Here is a 17,539-nt window from a genome sequence, read left to right as displayed (position 1 = left end):
AGAAAAGAGATCATGTTTGGCCTCTGCTTCTGGGATTTTTGGCATGTGGCTTGCATGGAGTCTCGAATCCAGAAGAATTCTAGGGAGAAAGTGGTTACACCACAACCTCTAAGCAAATGTTTACTACAGATCCGGATTCTTACATAGTTAGACCTCTGAGATTCACATATTTTCCAACAGAAGAACAGCGAATATAAAGGCAAAAGCAAAGACCCATTGAAGGAAAGGCGACAAGATGAAGCAGGAACATACGCCAAAGAAGAAAACAAAGGGGACAGTGATCTCAAGTACAACAGAGGAAGGAGGGCTCCTTGCATTCTATGAAACCCACCAGAGCAAGGATATAGGGAGACTGCTATATGGAACCTGTATCCTTGTGTTTGCTAGGAGAACACTGGGCTGTGATATCTAATAGTTAATTTCTGTTGGTACCAGGCTTATAGAGTGTCCAGAACATAGATGAGGAAGAAGATGGCATGAATTCTCACCACCACCTGTCCTGTAGTGAAGATGAGGCAGGTCACCCCAGTACCCAGACACTGGTGTAGCAATGATCTTGCAACACCCAGAAAGGGCTGAAAATAAGCCAAGGACCTACAGACTCACCTTAAACAGCTACCAGAAGTCACCTTCTTATGCTCTCCTTAAACAAGGGGGGAAAAAAGCAAAAAACAAAACAAAACAAAACAAAACAAAACCAAAGACTTCCACAGAAGTAGAAGGAATGACACCAACCAACTAACCCCTTAGGTTTCATCTAGTTACCAGAAGCCACATGCCTGACTGCCCTAAGACAGCAGTTTAAACTTTCCTTTTCAGCACAGCAGCTAGGTACTCCTTCTAAAAGTATCCTGGTTTGAATGTTAAGTGGCACAGTTACCATCTTATTTAGCACATGCAGAAAATTACTGGTTTTTCATAAAAGATTAGAACACACATAGCTCTCCAGTAGGAGATGTATTTCAGGGTACTCAACAGCATCAGTTGACTAGAAAAGCTACCTCAGAGAAGACCAGCACAGAGCAAGTGACTCATGTAGTAAGTGACACATGTAGCCTGGACATGGAAACACACGTCTTTAATCCAAAGATGTAGAGGCGGACAGATCTTTGTAAGTTAGAGGACAGCCTGATCTACACAGAAAGTTCCAGGCTAGCCAGAACCTGCCTCAACAATAGCAACTATTATTATTCCTATTAGTACTGCTACTGTATAACAAATCCTCCTGAAGGGTTATGAATTGACATAACGAAGTGAAAGTTGTCAGGGTGAGAATGTGACATCACTTAAAACACACTCCATCACACTGCTCACCTTGAGTCTAAGACTTAATTTCTGGTGTATAATTTAAATCCTGTGAGAAAGAAGCAAGCTAAACTGTAGAAAGAATAAATCAGGAAATCCAGGCCACTCTTCAGCATGCCAATGAAATATAAAACAGGTCTCTTTACTAGGGTAGAAAGGCCTTAAGAGACACAGTTGCCAGATGAAATATGTAGTCCTAAAATTAACCACATCTGAACGAGATTTTAGAAGAACCCAGGGAATCTGAACATGAACTTATTGGCTTTAGGCATAATTTATGTGCCATTATTAACTATACAGGAAAATATAAATTTTAACAAAGATATACATAATGAAGTAATGATACAAGACGTTATAATTTATTATTTCCACAAAAACATCATCTAAAAGAACTAAATATATATACTCACATAAATGCAACCTAGGAAGTCAGCTGTCCCTTGACTATAGAAAAGCCAGAGCATGTAAAGAACAGTCAGGGGACTTCAGTCAGCTTGTGCCAGGGGCCCCATGTCAGTATTATCTGTGTCTAACCAGCAGGCCAGATTCTATGTTGAACTCAGCTTATGCTAGCAGAATTCTAAAGCGATGGTGTTCTAAGGTGGCCTAACAAACAAACAAAATATGCAAATTCTCCATTAAGTGATGGGTACAAGTCTCCAAATCCACAAATCTTCCTGGGATAGTATCAGAGATGACAGAGGCCATTTCAAGAGCATATCCATGGATTAATCCATGCAAAAGGACATTTAATTGGTTTACGCCAGGGTGAAGGGCAAACTAGGTCCTTCATGGACAGCCACGCCCCGGTGGACACATAACTATATGGTAGACACATAAGATATTGGGGTTTTGACACTCTGCTATCAAGAAAGTGCATACACAGAGGATGGCTTCGGCTCAGTGGCTGCACATGCAGAAGGTTCTAGGTTCAATCTCCAGTACTCGAAAAGGAAAGAAGTAAGGGAGAGAGGGAAGGAGGAGGGAGGGAAAGGGGAAGAAGGGGGTGGGGAGAAGGAAAGGGTAGAGCCATGGAGCATTATTCTGACACAGGAGCCTGCTAGCAAAGTGCAAGGCAGAAGGGAGTTAAAGGAGAAGCAGAGAGGAGAGTCACAGTGAGGGTGGAGGAGCAAACAATATAAAGGACAGGAAGAGGGGAGGTGGATAAACATGGGGCACTGATGAAATCTGAAACGGCAAAGGAAACAGAAGGACAGAGGAGGCAGGAAGTAAAAAACAGACAGCTGGTGAAAGGTAGAGGAGGCAGGATTTGCAATAGACAAGGAATAAATGCGTGTTTTCCATCTATGTACTCAACTTACAGAGACTGACAACTAGAGATGAAGAGGGGGGAAGAGAGTGGTGGGCGGGGCAGCTGGAAGGGGGAAGAAGGTCAGCAGAGAGTAACAGACCCCAAACCCGAAGGTTGATGTGGGAGAAAGATGGGATGGGAAGGACAGATAGTAACAATGGAAGTTAGATGATGCCCATACTGGAGCACATGTAAAACAGGACAGATGAAATCTTGCTGTCAGTCTGGAATTACATGACTCAAACTTAGCAGATAATATCAAAGTATGTTATTCAGGCCACATTTCTATGCTGAGCCATAATGTATCTTATGCGAATGTCTAGAAAGGTGAAAAGAACAGATAATCCCGGGCCTTCCAAGTACTGCCGAGGAACACCAACCAGCCACTCAGGCCCTCAGCTTGTTCCAAGGCCTACCCTTGTGCACTGTTGTTCACAACAGGGACAGGCTTAAGGCTTTCCTGTTCTGACCAGAACCAAAGTAAGAGACTAACGGCATATCAACGTAAATAATGTAGATGGAAATTCGGCTAGATAACTAAAAAATGCAAAACAAACACCCCACATTTTGTTTCAGATCTTAGCTATCTAGATTCCTGGCTACATTGATTATATTAACCCCATGGTGACCTTCATTTGTGTTATAGACATTTGAAGACAGAATTAAGAGATCTCTCTTGGATGCAAATCTTTCCAGGTATGTGAGATTAACTGGCAGCTCACACAGTAATTCTGGAATGCATGCAAAATTAAAATTCACAGTTTCCCTGAAAAAGAAAACTCATCTATCAATAATCATCCTTTGAAAGTTGACAAGGTCTAAGAATTGGAAATTAGGAAGTCTTTATGTTTTCAGAAGCCATGATCAAACACACTTTTCCTTGTCATTTCTAATTTATTTATTCTGTTGCCAATACTAAGATCAGAATTTTTTACTTTGCTTGTTTTCTTTTTTTTATTTATTCTTTAATCTTTCTTAACAGTCCAGACTTTATCCCCCTCCAGGTCCACCCTCCATGTTCACACTCTGTCTCCAAGAGGATGTCCCCATCCCCCACCCCACCCTACTAGACCTCCCCACTCCCTGGGGCCTCCAGTCTCCTGAGGGTTGGGTGCGTCTTCTCTGACCGAGTCCAGACCCAGCAGTCCTCTGCTGTGTATGTGTTGGGGGCCTCATCTCAGCGGGTGTGTGCTGCCTGGTTGGTGGCTCAGTGTCTGAGAGGTCTTGGGGGTCCAGGTTAGTTGAGACTGCTGGTCCTCCTACAGGGTCGCCTTCCTGTGATAAAGATCATGGCTAAATGCAACGTGGGAGGGAAAGGGTTTATTACATCTTACATTTCCAGGTCACAGTACCTCCCTGAATGGTGGAATTCAAGCAGGGCAGGAACTGCAGCAAAGCCACAGAGGAATACACCTTCCTGGTATGGGTTCCATAGTTTGCTCACCCTGCTTCCTTACAGCACCCAAGATCACCAGTCTAGAGGTGGCACTGTCCACATCAGTTAAGAAAACGCCTCCTCACAGGCTTGCAATAGGCTGACATGATGGAGGTACTTTTTCAGTTATGTTCCAGGGCTTATGGCAAGTTAAAAAAACAAAAGCAAAAGCACAACAACAACAACAACAACAAAAACAAAATAAAAAAATCTAAATAAAGACACAATGGTGTGTGGGTTTTGTGGGTCACTGGCTCCAATTTGAAGGAGAAAAGCGGTGATGCAAATCAAATCACTAGGTCATCTTTTTTTTTTTTTTTTTTAGTAAAAACTCAGTGAAAAATACTCAGACCTGGGGTGTGAACTGGCAGAATACTTGCCTACTATGCATGCAGTCTGAGCCTCAGGAATGGCTGGCATGGTGATGTGCCTGTTACCACAGTACTCCACTGTTGAAGACAGGAGTACAGGGAGTTCAAAGTCAGCCTGGGATACTTGCAACTTCTCCAAAAGACAAAACCAAACCAAACCAAAGACAAACAAGGCACACATCCAGAAATACTGTCCCCAATATGACCTTAGTACCTTATGATTACACCTACACTTAGGAGTTTGACACACGACACACGAACACATATGCAGAACAGATCACACTGTTACAAATGCCACAGAGCACATTCCCAGGAAGTACATTTCTCGGGCCTGATGTGCAGATACTCACTATTTGGTAGAGTCAGATAACTGATATTCTCGCCGTCTATCGTAGCATTCCTGGATTCCAGGATCATTCCACAAGCTCTTTATTGCGTCTACATATGGATTCTCAAAAGCAGACACCTTCTCCACATCAACCTCTCGAACCAATTGTGCATGAGCCTGTTTAAGAAACAAAACCAGCAGCTGTTTGAATATTCTGCATTGCTTTACTGAGTCTTTGACTCATACTTTATACTGTGTACAATTCAAGAGATATCTTCATAGACTGGTTTTCAAACTGGCTCATAATAATGTCTTCATATTTCTTCTCCATAGAGAGAACCCCACCTTAAACCATCCCCTCTAAAGGAAATCTGAAGCTAAAGCTTATCAGAAGGAATACACTCTTTCACCAAGACAGCGGCGGTACCCTGCTATGGAGGGGTACCCTGCTATGGAGGGGTACCCTGCTATGGAGGGAGGCCCATGTGTTAACTGATTATCATAACCCCTCCACTCTGACAACTTGTTATAATCACACTGTGTTGTCCTCAGCCTCTGAGAACTGTTACCAGCAGCAGTTCAGGGGCCTCAAGTAAGAGTGGCCCTTGCAATTCACTTACAGATGGATATAAAACCACCAAAAGAACCATTTAATGATTTAGCTGCAGTAATTCTCCAGTCCAGCATACCCCATGTTTCAAAATATTGATATCTGCCATCTCTAAGTTATCAAGTTGAGGAACCCATTCCACTTTTCTAGTAATCAAGTAGAGCTTTGCTATTTTTCAGTATAATATACTTAGCACGAAAAAGACACAGATAATTAATAATCAACAATATTAAAATAAGTTTTATATTTTATTAACAAATTTCATTTTTCAAAGTAGCCAGAACACTATATTGTTTAATGACACTAATCAAAATAGGCTTCAGTAAATGTGATATGTGTAAATTAGACATACATAACTAGTATACAAACAAATGTAAATATAGTAACTAGTTAATTTGGAAATTGGAGGCAGATAGCTAATAATTACTGAAAAAATTCTGATTTTGTACCAAAAAAATTCTCAACAAGGTTATTTTAATAGTTATCATGATTACATTATGGCCAAATCCTTTCATCTAGTATTAAGCATAAACAATGTTAATAATGCAACCATCAATGGTGTCCTGTCTGGATCTGTCTTCAAGTAGAAAGGGCCTTTTTGCAATAATAACTAATTTTGATTTAGACTTTAGGTAGTTCCACATATTTGAAATTTAAACCCCCTTTGTTGTCAGTTCTGCTTTAACCAAGACAATTGGCTCCAGCCACTGAAATGCCCTAGCTTGGATCTGTCTCTACACTGTGGAAGCAGATCCCTGCAGTCTCATTTTGCATTCAGTCCCAGTTTAGGCAATACAATGGCATCTTCAGCAGCCTAAAATCCTGCATCCTATTTGAGGTGGAGCCTACCTCCCACAGTTCTTTCCGAGGCTAATCTTCCTGTCCAGAAGGCCTTTTCAAAGAGCTTCTGCTCAGAGGCTATGCCAAATGTCATCGCGTACAGCAATGATTCTCCACCTTCCTAACACAGAGACCCTTTAATACAGTTCCTCACAGTGTGGTGACCCCACCATAACATTATTTTTGTTGCTACTTCATAACTGCAATATTGCTATAAACCACAATGTAAATATCTATGTTTTCTGATGGTCTTAGGTGAGTCCTATGAAAGTTGTTCAATCCCCAAAGGGGTTACAACCTATAGGTTGAGAACCACTGACATAGGTTGGCCATAATGATTTTCCTCTCCAACTGGAAAAAAAGGTGATTTTTGTGTACTTTGAACAATGAACTGTCAGCATTCTAATCTATGCTGATTATGTCTTAGCTAACCTCAGTTCTAGACTACATAGTGATGAAAGGAGCTTGACCACAAAGTTCTCATTTTTCTGGAGCTCCTCTGCTCCCCATCCATCCATCCATCCATCCATCCATCCATCCATCCATCCATCCATCCATCCATCCCTCTATTTGTCTAGTATGTACGTATGTATCATCTATGTCTATAACTCTGTCTACTATGTATGTATGTATGTATGTATGTATGTATGTATGTATGTATGTATGTAATCAATCTGTCTGTGTCTGTCTGTCTGTCTGTCTACCTACCTACCTACCTACCTATAGATATGGATATGATAAGTACCTACAAGCCATAGTTTCAAGGAAATCTTCCCACCCAGTTTCTCAAAATTACAGCATAATATAGTTAGTATCATTTTACCATAACATGAAAGTTCAAAGACAGGTTCAGATCGTTAGGGTGCTAATATTTAGTAGAAGCGCTTGCCCACACACAGATGGGCAGAAGAATAGAAACAAAACAGTGCTGTAAATCAAAACAGCTAATTTTTGGTTCTGATTTTAGCCACAGGGCCACCTGCAGCAGAAACTACTTTTGCTGTTAAAACTAATTGTTCTTGGGGTTGGGGATTTAGCTCAGCGGTAGAGCACTTGCCTAGCATGCGCAAGGCCCTGGGTTCGATCCCCAGCTCCGGAAAAAAAAAAAAGAGTTGTTTAAAAACTAATTGTTCTTGTCTATAAGGCAAGATAATTGGTCCAAAACAACAGAGACCTCCTCTTGGCATGAACAGTATAACTGTAAATATACCACAATATATAAATATTAAAGGATCTTGATACTGTCCCTCTTGCTAAAAAATACATGTTTATTTTATTTATTCTGTCCACATGTCGGTTCCTTCACATGCGTGCCTGTTGTGAAGGCATTTTATAGGCTATAAAATGGTTCTGAATTCCCTGGCTACAGCCAGCCATGAGCCACGAGGTGGGTCCTCTTAAGAAGAGCAATAACTTACAAGTACTGAGCCATCGCTCCAGTCCCAGCGCTGCCCCTTTTTGCGCACGGCGTTCAGCAAGGAAGGATTCAGTTTTAGCTAACAACAGAATGAAGTCTGCACATGAGTGAGGAAATGCAGTGTGGACTGAGAGGCCAAATGAGGATCAAAGAGAAGAGAGGAGTCTGCTGGCAGGAGATGAAGCTTGTATATCTGAGGGAAAATGTGAATGCACGCACAACAGATAAAAACATGTCTCCTTTCAACTGCAAAAACAGAGCTATCCAAGCAAACCTCTATCTGGAAAGTCCCAAGATTTCTGTCACTGCCATGACCCTGCAACTCAGATGTCTCTCTGCAGCATCTACAGAAGAATATCACCTCCACACACACGCCAAGCCCATGCTGCCTTCATGCAGAACAGAATTTCCAAGGTACTTTTATTACCTCCCAGCTCAGATTCAAATATAACCAAGTATAATTTACATGTATGCAAAAGTTTGCAGTGAAAGTTCTCTAAGTTTGATGGTGTTTTACAAAATATGCATAGGATTAAAAAGTGTTGATATAAATGTCCCATTGTAAACGTAATCCTCATTGTTTTTGTAAAAATATTCTCAACATAAAAATATTTTAGTATGTTAAAGTAGGAAGGTAAGTTAGAACCTTTAATCCATTTGCCCATCAATTGTGAAATAGTAAAAACTGTAAGTAATGATGCTAAACAATTATTAATGTTAAAAGGCTATCATGAAAAGAAAAGAAGGAGCTTCTAATAATATAATAAGTTAAATTAGAATTGACTCCTCTATTTAGAATATTGCATAGAAAAGCAAAATGAGCTCACTTTGCAAACAAAATGTAAAATCCAATCTCTTTAATTGAGCATACCAGTGCTCGCATGATCTGGTGGCAAGAGCAAGCAGCACACTGTGAGAAGCAGTTAGCCATTTTCAGGACCTCTGGCAGAATTCTGGGGAAGACCACAGGGAAACCACAAGATGCACCAATGTAATGCTGGTAAATCTTACCTATTGATATTTCTCTGCTTGTATCTGCAGAGGAAAAGTGGAACAGAGAACCTACCCACAGCAGGTCTCACTCTGCCCACTGAAGGCAAGAGTTCAGATGAAACAAAAATGCTTCATAGTCAATGCTGTCATTATGTGCTCTAGACAGCTTCAGGCTATTCTAGTTCCTACACTCCAGAAGTGGAAACTCAAAAGGTAACTTCCACACTTACTGAGAGCATTCAGACACAAACAGTGAGCGCTGGTTGAAGGAAACCCATAACAAATATGTACTCTGAATCACAAATGGCAGGAACCTCAATCAACCAGAATTAAAATGAATTCTCAACAGAGGGTCACACCATCCTTTATTTTGTCCCCTTGTTGCTTATTTCCTTTGACATTTGAATCTTAAATAACAACAGCAGCAGCAGCAACTCACAACAAACCTGCAAACAAAACATATCCTAGTGACTTATTGGTTGGTTTGGTTTTCTGCTTAAAGGAAGCAGCTTATGCTACAAACCCACCTCCACTTGTGCCAGCTGAGGATGGCCTTGTATAAGCTGTTAAAACATCTTCTAAACGTGTTTCCAGATCCCCCGGCCTCCCATGATGTTAGCTTACAATAATGATAGTACCTGCTACTCTAAAGGCAGGGCTCACACCTAGAGCTCTGAGTAAACTCGAAGGCTAAGGCTAAGATCAGCATGGGGAGCCACGGCACATGTACGATGAGTCCCTGTGACCTCAGGCAAGACTTTCAAGTTTCCTTTGGCTCAAATGCAAACCATTCTGGAAGCTCACTGGATACTGACTCACTTGCAGATACCCTGAAGAAAACATGAAGAAACTCATTACTAAGAGGCTTTGCCTCCTGGCTCTGCAGCTGGACAGCTGACACCTTCTTTTTAGGGCACTCTGTATACACAGTTCCCATTGCATATCTTTATGGCTGTCACCAGGCAGACAGAGAAGACAGTCATACTAAGCCGCTGTTGGCTAGCGTCATGAATGAATGGCTCACTCACATAGAAACACCTCTCCATGCTTTTAATTCACCTGTCAGCTCAACCAAACAAGTTACTACATGAGAAGGCCCTTGAAGCACCCAGCAAAGATTAGAGCCCCAGTGTCAAACCCCTCTGTGGCAGGATGCTTGCTTTTCCAAGTCCAGCTACCATGTCCTTCTTAGTCCTCATATTAGATGTAGACTATGAAGTGTCTCCTCAAGCAGCACACGGATCACCAGCAGCAGCAAAAAGAAGGAAAGTGAGTAATAACCTGAGATCAAACTGGGTTTCAACTTTAACTCTTTCAAACACAGCCTTCTGCCCTAGGGCAGATTACCTTCCTCGAGTCTAGTGTTCTCATCTATAATGCGGACAATTTGCAGTGGGCTAGCAGAAAAAGAGGCGTCATGAAATAAGATTTCGCTATAAGTTTTAGAATGGTTATGAAATGTTAGGGGATTTAAAAACAATTACTTTTTTTACTAAGAATTTACTTTTTTCAATAGGTACTTGTCTCTTGCATGTCAGTTACTGCACTAAGGACTGATAAAGTAGAAATTTTATGTTATACAAAATATTGTTACCAGAAACTCTCAAATAAGGTTTTAAGAGCCATATTCTACTCTATTGCATTAATCAGTTAACATTATTAAGTGTCCACTCTAGCATTATTAGATTTTCACTTTTAACGTTCACTTTGGTACTTGTCAAAGCAGTCACTGACTATGAGGCATGCTGCCTTCCAGGGAACACCTTTCTGACTTGGATGCTTTGTAACCTGTACTTGTCTACCTAACACACATTAGACTGCTTCTTACCATTTACAATGGTCTTTTGCATTTTCCACCCTACTAGTATAATTTTCCATGTAACACGTCTGTTAGTTGTTTGTTTATCCTTTGCTGGTTTTGTGTTTGGCTGTACCGTTATCATATCAGTAATGAAGACACAGGTCAGACACTTGAATAACTGAATAACAAACAGGCAGGCAGCTTCCAAGAACACAATGTCTGCTGCAATTATAAGATTCGAGGAGAGAACATCTCAACCTCAGACCTTTGGGTAGAAGATGGTGACTGGGTACTTGATCATACTTCTGGTTATGATGGAGATGTCCCATTATGGCTCATGCATTATGAACAGTTATCTTCAGATATACAAAGTCATGACAATAAAGAAAATGGAAAGGGAGACTTCTGAAGACACGTAATATTCATCAAGATTCAAAATGGCTAGGCACTGGCTATACAGCTGCTTTCAAGGACTACTTGGGGAACACCAATTACTTGAATCTTAGTAGCTATCTGACACACTGTGTTCTGAAAGGACAGGCATGCTGGCTGTGGTCACTGGAAGCAGAGCAGATATTTGTGGCCCAAAACTTAAAACTCCACTGAAGAAACACTTGCAAATTCAGGGCTCAAGGCTTAGAGATATGGCAGACTTCCCCATAGAAATGCTGCCCTTCCCTTCCCTTCCCCTTCCCTGCTGTTTGCTGACAGGGCTACAGGGCTGCAGCACTAGTGGTTCAGACTTTGAAGGCAGGGACTAGTGAGAAATGCCCCCACCCCCAACAACAAAGTGGGAGGGGAGTACAAATGAACAACTCCCTGTTCCGCAGAGAGGTCAATTCCACTTCAGGATAGGATGCACCTTTGTCATTTCCAAGATTACATGACATGTGGTTCATTTCCTAATACTAGGTTTAAAAAAAATCTAATCACTTTAGTCATTGTAATGTCTGTGCTCCTAAAATCTTATTAGCCAGCCAAGTATGTTGTTATTGGCTTGGGATATTATTTTGCTTGACAACAGAAAGACAAAACAGACAAGCATATTGCCCTGAACAAAGTTTTCCCCATTAACTAACAAACAAACCAGCAAAACAGAAACAAACAATAAAAATGCTACCGAATTCCCACCTCACCCCCAAGCATCCCCAGGGCCCTGAAGAGGGGGTAGATTATTTCTATAATTTTCCATGTGAAATATAGCCAGTGAAATTTCAGTTAAAACTCTTTGGGAGAATTCAAAGTGAATGGTTTACTGTCTCAGAGCTGAAAGAACAAGAAAGTGTTCATCAGTAAACAAGGGAACAAGGGAGACAAGGGAATAGCCCATCTCTACCCTTCAAAGAGCAATGGATCTCAACAGCAAAAAGAGAAAAGAGAATTCTCACTTTACCCAGGCATGTTTTCAAAACAAAGAACTGTTAATCTTAAGAATTCAAATTTCAAAAAGATGAGTTGAGTCAGCTATTAAAAGTCACTGTACATTTTTACAGAGAACAGATAATAGCTATGGTCTATACTGTAACACCTGAGTGGTGTGTATCTGAAAGATTTATTTATTGATGGATCAGAAAGTAAGTTTTATTATTCTGATATGATTTAATAAAATCTGTACACTTGAAATATTTCAAACCATATTTCTTAAAAAGTAAACGTTTCCTTTTTTACTGTGATGGTTAACTGTCACAGTCAGCTTGACTGGACTGATAATATTACTTGAAAGGGAAGGGGATCAGGCAGAAAGGCTGTGTTAAGCTCTAAGAAAGAAAGAGTACTTAACCTTGGTAAGTAACAGCATCCAAACTACTCTAAACAGTGAACGATTACCAACTCACCAGAGGTTTTCTGGCAAAGAAGAGGACAGATTATTACACCTTCCCTTAGGAGTTAATCCAAACAAGCCTCACTGTGGCATGAACAGGAAAATGCCTCCCAGGAAAGCTGTCTGTTACAGATAGAAGAAAAGAATATATCAAATCTTCCTTAATGGAACGGCACAGTATCTCTCTGGTCTCACATTGTCTCTCCCACTGTGTGAGAGTGCTTTCCTTTGCAATGGCACCTCTGGTCATTGCCCACTTTCACCTTTAAGAGTGTCCCACACTCATCATTCTGAAGGATACACTGTTCTGTATCTCACTTGGAGGACATACTGGGAGCTGAGAGGAAGCCAAAGCAAAGCCCTGGCATTTAACTACCTGATCACATGGCCTTGTTTGACTTGTTTGTGGGGAAAGTTTCCAGAATTGGAGCTAAGTTTATCAGAGAAGTCTAAAGAGGCTCCAAACAGAGCTTAATGGGCTATTTTGTTGGGATCGTGGGAGACTGAATGATAAAGATGCAAACTTTAAAGCCCAGTTATGAGGTTTCAGATGTGTAGGTAGATACCGGGAAGTGGGCTATAGGCTATAGTAACTGGTTTCTGCATGTAGACAGATTTACAGTGAGAAAAGAGCTAAAGTAAGGAGCAATGTGCAATTTGTGGCAGAAGGACTGAAAGTTTGGTTATGTTGTGGTTAAGGTTCTCTGAGGATAAGACATCCCTTTGTCCAGGGTTTAACACTGAAAATCCATTTGGAAAGGAGAATGTCTAAGATGATAGCGCCTGCTAGAGACTGGTGCCTGGGAAAGTGTTTTCCCAGTCTCAGACATACAGGTGCACAGAATACAGTGGAGCTGTGGTCCAAGAAGCCCAGACTATAAGGCAGCGTGAGAATTTGGCACTGTTAACATTGGCTCTGATTTTGCAGGCATGTAAGTTACAGGAGCAAGAGAGTCGTGGATGCTTGTGCCAAGGTTCCGGCAAACTGCTGAGGAAGGCAATGTGAGGCAGAACTGAGTCCTAGCAAGGAGACTCCAAGAGGGCCCACACAAGGCTATGGAGATAAAGGCTCGGTGGAGACTGTAGGATATTAGAAATCACAGGACAGTCCAATGTTTGCCAAGAAAACATGTGAGCAAGTTCAAGGAATGCTTCATTGAAAATGAAAAACTAGGCCAGAACTAAACTAGTGGGACACAGAACAACAGGCAGGAGCTAGAACTCAGCAACCTATGTATGGAGACTTGGAGTGAAACCCAGAAGGGAGACCACTGCCTGCACAAATACTTAGGCTACATTTTTAAAATCATCAACATTTAAAACTCAGAAATTTTACACGAACATACCCTACCCCAAAACAAACACACAAACAAAATCCAAGATGTATTACGTCTCTTAATAAACTCTAAAACCCAATATACTTTGCGTTCCAAGAAGGTAAGAAGCTGTTTGTATGACCAATAGGAGAAGACATAATTTAAAAACCCTTGACTATGTTGTACACAGGCTGATGACTGACTGTGTTGTGCACAGGCTGATGACTGACTGTGTTGTGCACAGGCTGATGACTGACTGTGTTGTGCACAGGCTGATGACTGACTGTGTCGTGCACAGGCTGATGCACTGCAGGTCACTTGCTCAGCCGCCTCTCCTCCCTCTGGACAAGTGGCCAACCCCTGGCAGAGCTGGCATAATTTTTACCTTCTTTGTAATCTCCAGAATCTTGGGCCTGACTTATACTAAAAGGTGTTTTCTGTTTTATGGTGTGCATACATGTGTGGCTGTTATTCCATGTTCAGTTCTCATTTGTAAGTTACATAAGATAATTACAGTGCCACAGGTTATTACTTTAGGCTTATTTTGAAACTAAGACTTCTTGACTTACAGTGATCAAAAAAGATGATTTTTTTTCTCTCCAGAAAAACCCAAAGCCCAGTGGTAGCATTCATGTTTTCAAAGACACAACCTAGTCAGCACTTTAAGACCCCAGGAGACACTCATGACGTCTTGCAGATACTGCACACACATGTGTTCTCTGCCTTCAGTTCTCTGAGCTTCCATGGAGAGCTAAAGTGATTGGTGACACAACCCTGGATATGGAGTACAACAACTAGAACTACCCTCATGAGACTCAGACTGATGTAATGACAGACATACTCTGTGCACACCTAGCTAGGTTTCTATTTTAGCTGATGCTTCCTTCCTACTGTACTGTCTGCCCACCATAGGTTCTGTGCTGTCTGCTGGCCATGGATTACCATGCTGTCTGCCAACCATGGGTTACTGATGGCATTTTCACCATCACTCCAATGAGCCCAGACAGAAGCAGCCTGTGAGCTTGTGACTGTAGTGTAATGGACAGTACTTGGGCACTGCTTCTCCCCCTTCTGTAGTTCCTATGGGCACAATTTACATACATTTTATATCATAAGTTCCTTGGCTTGGAGGAAGGAAGTAACAACCTTTCTACACCATCTATGTCTGGTCTCTTTTAGAAAAAAGCAGGGAATGGAAGAAATTAATCTCTTTCAACCCAAGGCAGAAGACTCAAAAAGAAAAAAATAAGAGAAAAGAGGAAAGTGAGTAAATAAGAGGAAATTATTAAGTGAGCACAAAGCTCAAAACTGCATATATAAAAATAAAAGTCCCTACCACTTACCTAGGTTAATCTCCATTCTATGAAAACATTCTTCCTTTTAATTTCCCACTCAAAAACATAAGATTTAGAGCACATAAATTGTATAGTTTTTTTTAATGGTGAGAAAAATGACAATATATTCAAAGGTTGAGAAAAAAAATCCTGCTATCTCACTGTTCATATTTGTCTACAGAGATTTCAACCATGCTGAAAAGTACTTTAGATCACAGACTGTTATTAGTTCCGTATTCAAGAACAATGTTAGTGCTACAGAATTGAGGTGTCTTCCTTTCTGATCTTTTTGCCCAGAAATGAGATCTAACGACTGAGGGTATGACTACACAATACAGTGCTGGACAGAAGAAATATTCTAACTCAGAAATGGAGGCCCTGCTAGGTTGCTGGTGCATTTGGAGATGGCCTGACAACTTGTCCAGGCTCTGAGGTGCCTTTTCTAACTTGGTAATTTAGTTGAATAGTTGCTGTGATGTTCTGGTCTTATGAGTATGCATTAAAGCACAAGCCAGGATAAAATGCTAACCGACAATGTACACAGGCACTAAAGATACATATAAGACAGGTTCTGGGCTTTCCTCCAGTGATCCTAGCAACCCTGGTCAAAAAACAGGACAGCTGCTATGAGGATATAATTTTGATTTTGAAAAGAAAAATTAACATTGGTATTATATCATTAATGACTAAATGCTAAATAGCAACCCATCCTATACGTAGTAATTAGTAGTCATAAAGCTATTAATCTTCTTCAAAAGGTACTCTACTTACTTGCATGTCAAAACTGCAACAGAGTTGGAAAGATAAGGCAAGGAAGAAATTCTCACCAATAGTATCAATAATGAATGTTTATGATTCTTCTCCTTCCTGTCCCTGTAAGGTTTTTATGAAGTGAGCATTCTGTATCTGGGCTTCTTCACAACAGTGTTAGTTTACCTTACATGAAGAGCCCCAAATACTCTTAATTGATGTTGCCTGTTTTGCACAATAAATAAAGTATAAAGGTCAAGAGCACATCTAACTACTGTCTTCATTTCAGCAAAATTTCCCCCATGGTGCATAGTTCCAGGAATTTGTAGCCCTCTCAACACAGCTATAGCACTATCCCACCAGCAACCCAAAGTCCAACAGAAAGAGGCAGTAATGGTAGACAGGACTGATGTCTCAGTGAAGTCTAGGTAGTGAAATCTACTGCTGGTAGGCTCTTCAAGCTTGCAAGAAGGGCAGCTAGTTAGGTTTCAGGCCATGGCCACTGAATGGGACTTTCCAGTTAACAAAATGGCCATACTTATTCAGGAAAGGTAATAGTGCTTCTCAAACTCAGAAAAGTCCTGGCATCAATAGGGGTGCTTGTGCAAACACCAGAGATATCATACCCTTGGAGACTCTAAATTAAGTCCCCTATGACATTGAAAGGTAAAAGTTTTAAGGTTGCCCCCCCCACCCCCCAGACACAGGTTTAGAGCAGAAGAAAGAAACAGGTTAGGCCCCAGAATTGTATGTTCCAGGAAGTCTCTCCTAGGGCTATAGAATGGGTAATTACATTGGCTGGCTCAACAGCTTTCTCCCAGAAACTAGCTGACCATAAATCTTAGAGAACAATCTTGAGCAGCAAGAAGCTTCTCCCAGGAACTAGTGGACCATAAAGTTAAACAATTTTGAGAAACAGAGAGTTTCTCCTTGTGATTTTTCACTAGTATTCTCCACACTTTCCAATGACGCCATCCCTGCCCCCTTGGCTTGTGGTTTCTTCCTTTAAATACCTCTTCTCCCAGCCTCTCAGGGTTGAACTCCACTGCCCCTGCGTGGAATACGAGTCTCGACCTCAGTGCACTGGTTCCTATCGATAAACCTCATGTGATTACAGCAAGGATGGTCTTGTGTGAATTTTTGGGGGGTCGCGAGACTTGAGTGAGGGTCTCCCCACTCTGGGGGTCTTTCAACATGATTTTTTTTAAGTTTTTATTTGCTTGCCACAGGGTCTTACTATATAGCTTTGGCTGCCCCAGAGCTCACTGCATAGACTAGGCTGGCCTAAAACACATAGATGTGCCTGCCTTTGTTCCCTAAGTGTTGGGATGAAGGACATGCATCAGCATGTGCAGCTCTGTGACATGGTATTTAATGCTACACTAGTAGTCTACACTTAGACCTTGATAGGAAGCTGATAACTAGAGCCAGGCTGAGCAGGAAAAAGTAATTTAAGAAGATAATCTATGCATTTCATCTTCAAATGAGAAAAATATTAAATTTTATCTTACACAGTGTGTGGAACAACTATGACATAATTACTTGTTTGAGAATCATGGTGCTAGCCAGTATCCAGTGGGAAAAGCAGAGGTAGAGCTTACCAGTTAGGTGATGTACAGAGTCTACTATCTAACATCATGACTCTTGATATCAGTGAATAACAGGGAGGAAAAGTACTGCAAACTACTCCTAGAATGGAATAACTTAAAGATGGCAGCCACTCGCTTCCAAATGCAGGCACACGTTCCTAATACACTCCCTCTGTGTACACATGTTCCAAGACAAGATGCTAAGCAGCAGCCTATACGGGCAAGTTTCCTAAAGGTAGATGTTCTATCCCTTCAAAGCCAAACTTGAAGTCTGAAGAGTAGCTTGAAAGGCACTTAAATGTTTCCATAGTGATGT

General features: G+C 41.1%; 1 protein-coding gene across 1 annotated transcript in view; it reads right to left on the bottom strand.

Annotated features, from left to right (window-relative positions):
* The window catches only part of Gnaq (G protein subunit alpha q), a 241,284-nt gene that overhangs the window by 57,409 nt on the left and 166,336 nt on the right, over positions 1–17,539 (bottom strand). The window contains exon 3 of the mRNA XM_032891682.1: positions 4,774–4,928. Within this exon, the coding sequence (XP_032747573.1) occupies positions 4,774–4,928 (155 nt within the window). The remainder of the gene's footprint in view (positions 1–4,773; positions 4,929–17,539) is intronic.

Source organism: Rattus rattus, chromosome 2 (assembly GCF_011064425.1).
Source record: "Rattus rattus isolate New Zealand chromosome 2, Rrattus_CSIRO_v1, whole genome shotgun sequence".
In the NCBI taxonomy this organism is placed as follows: Eukaryota; Metazoa; Chordata; class Mammalia; order Rodentia; family Muridae; genus Rattus; species Rattus rattus.
Note: the sequence above shows the minus strand (reverse complement) of the source record. Positions and strands in the feature narration are given on the sequence as shown.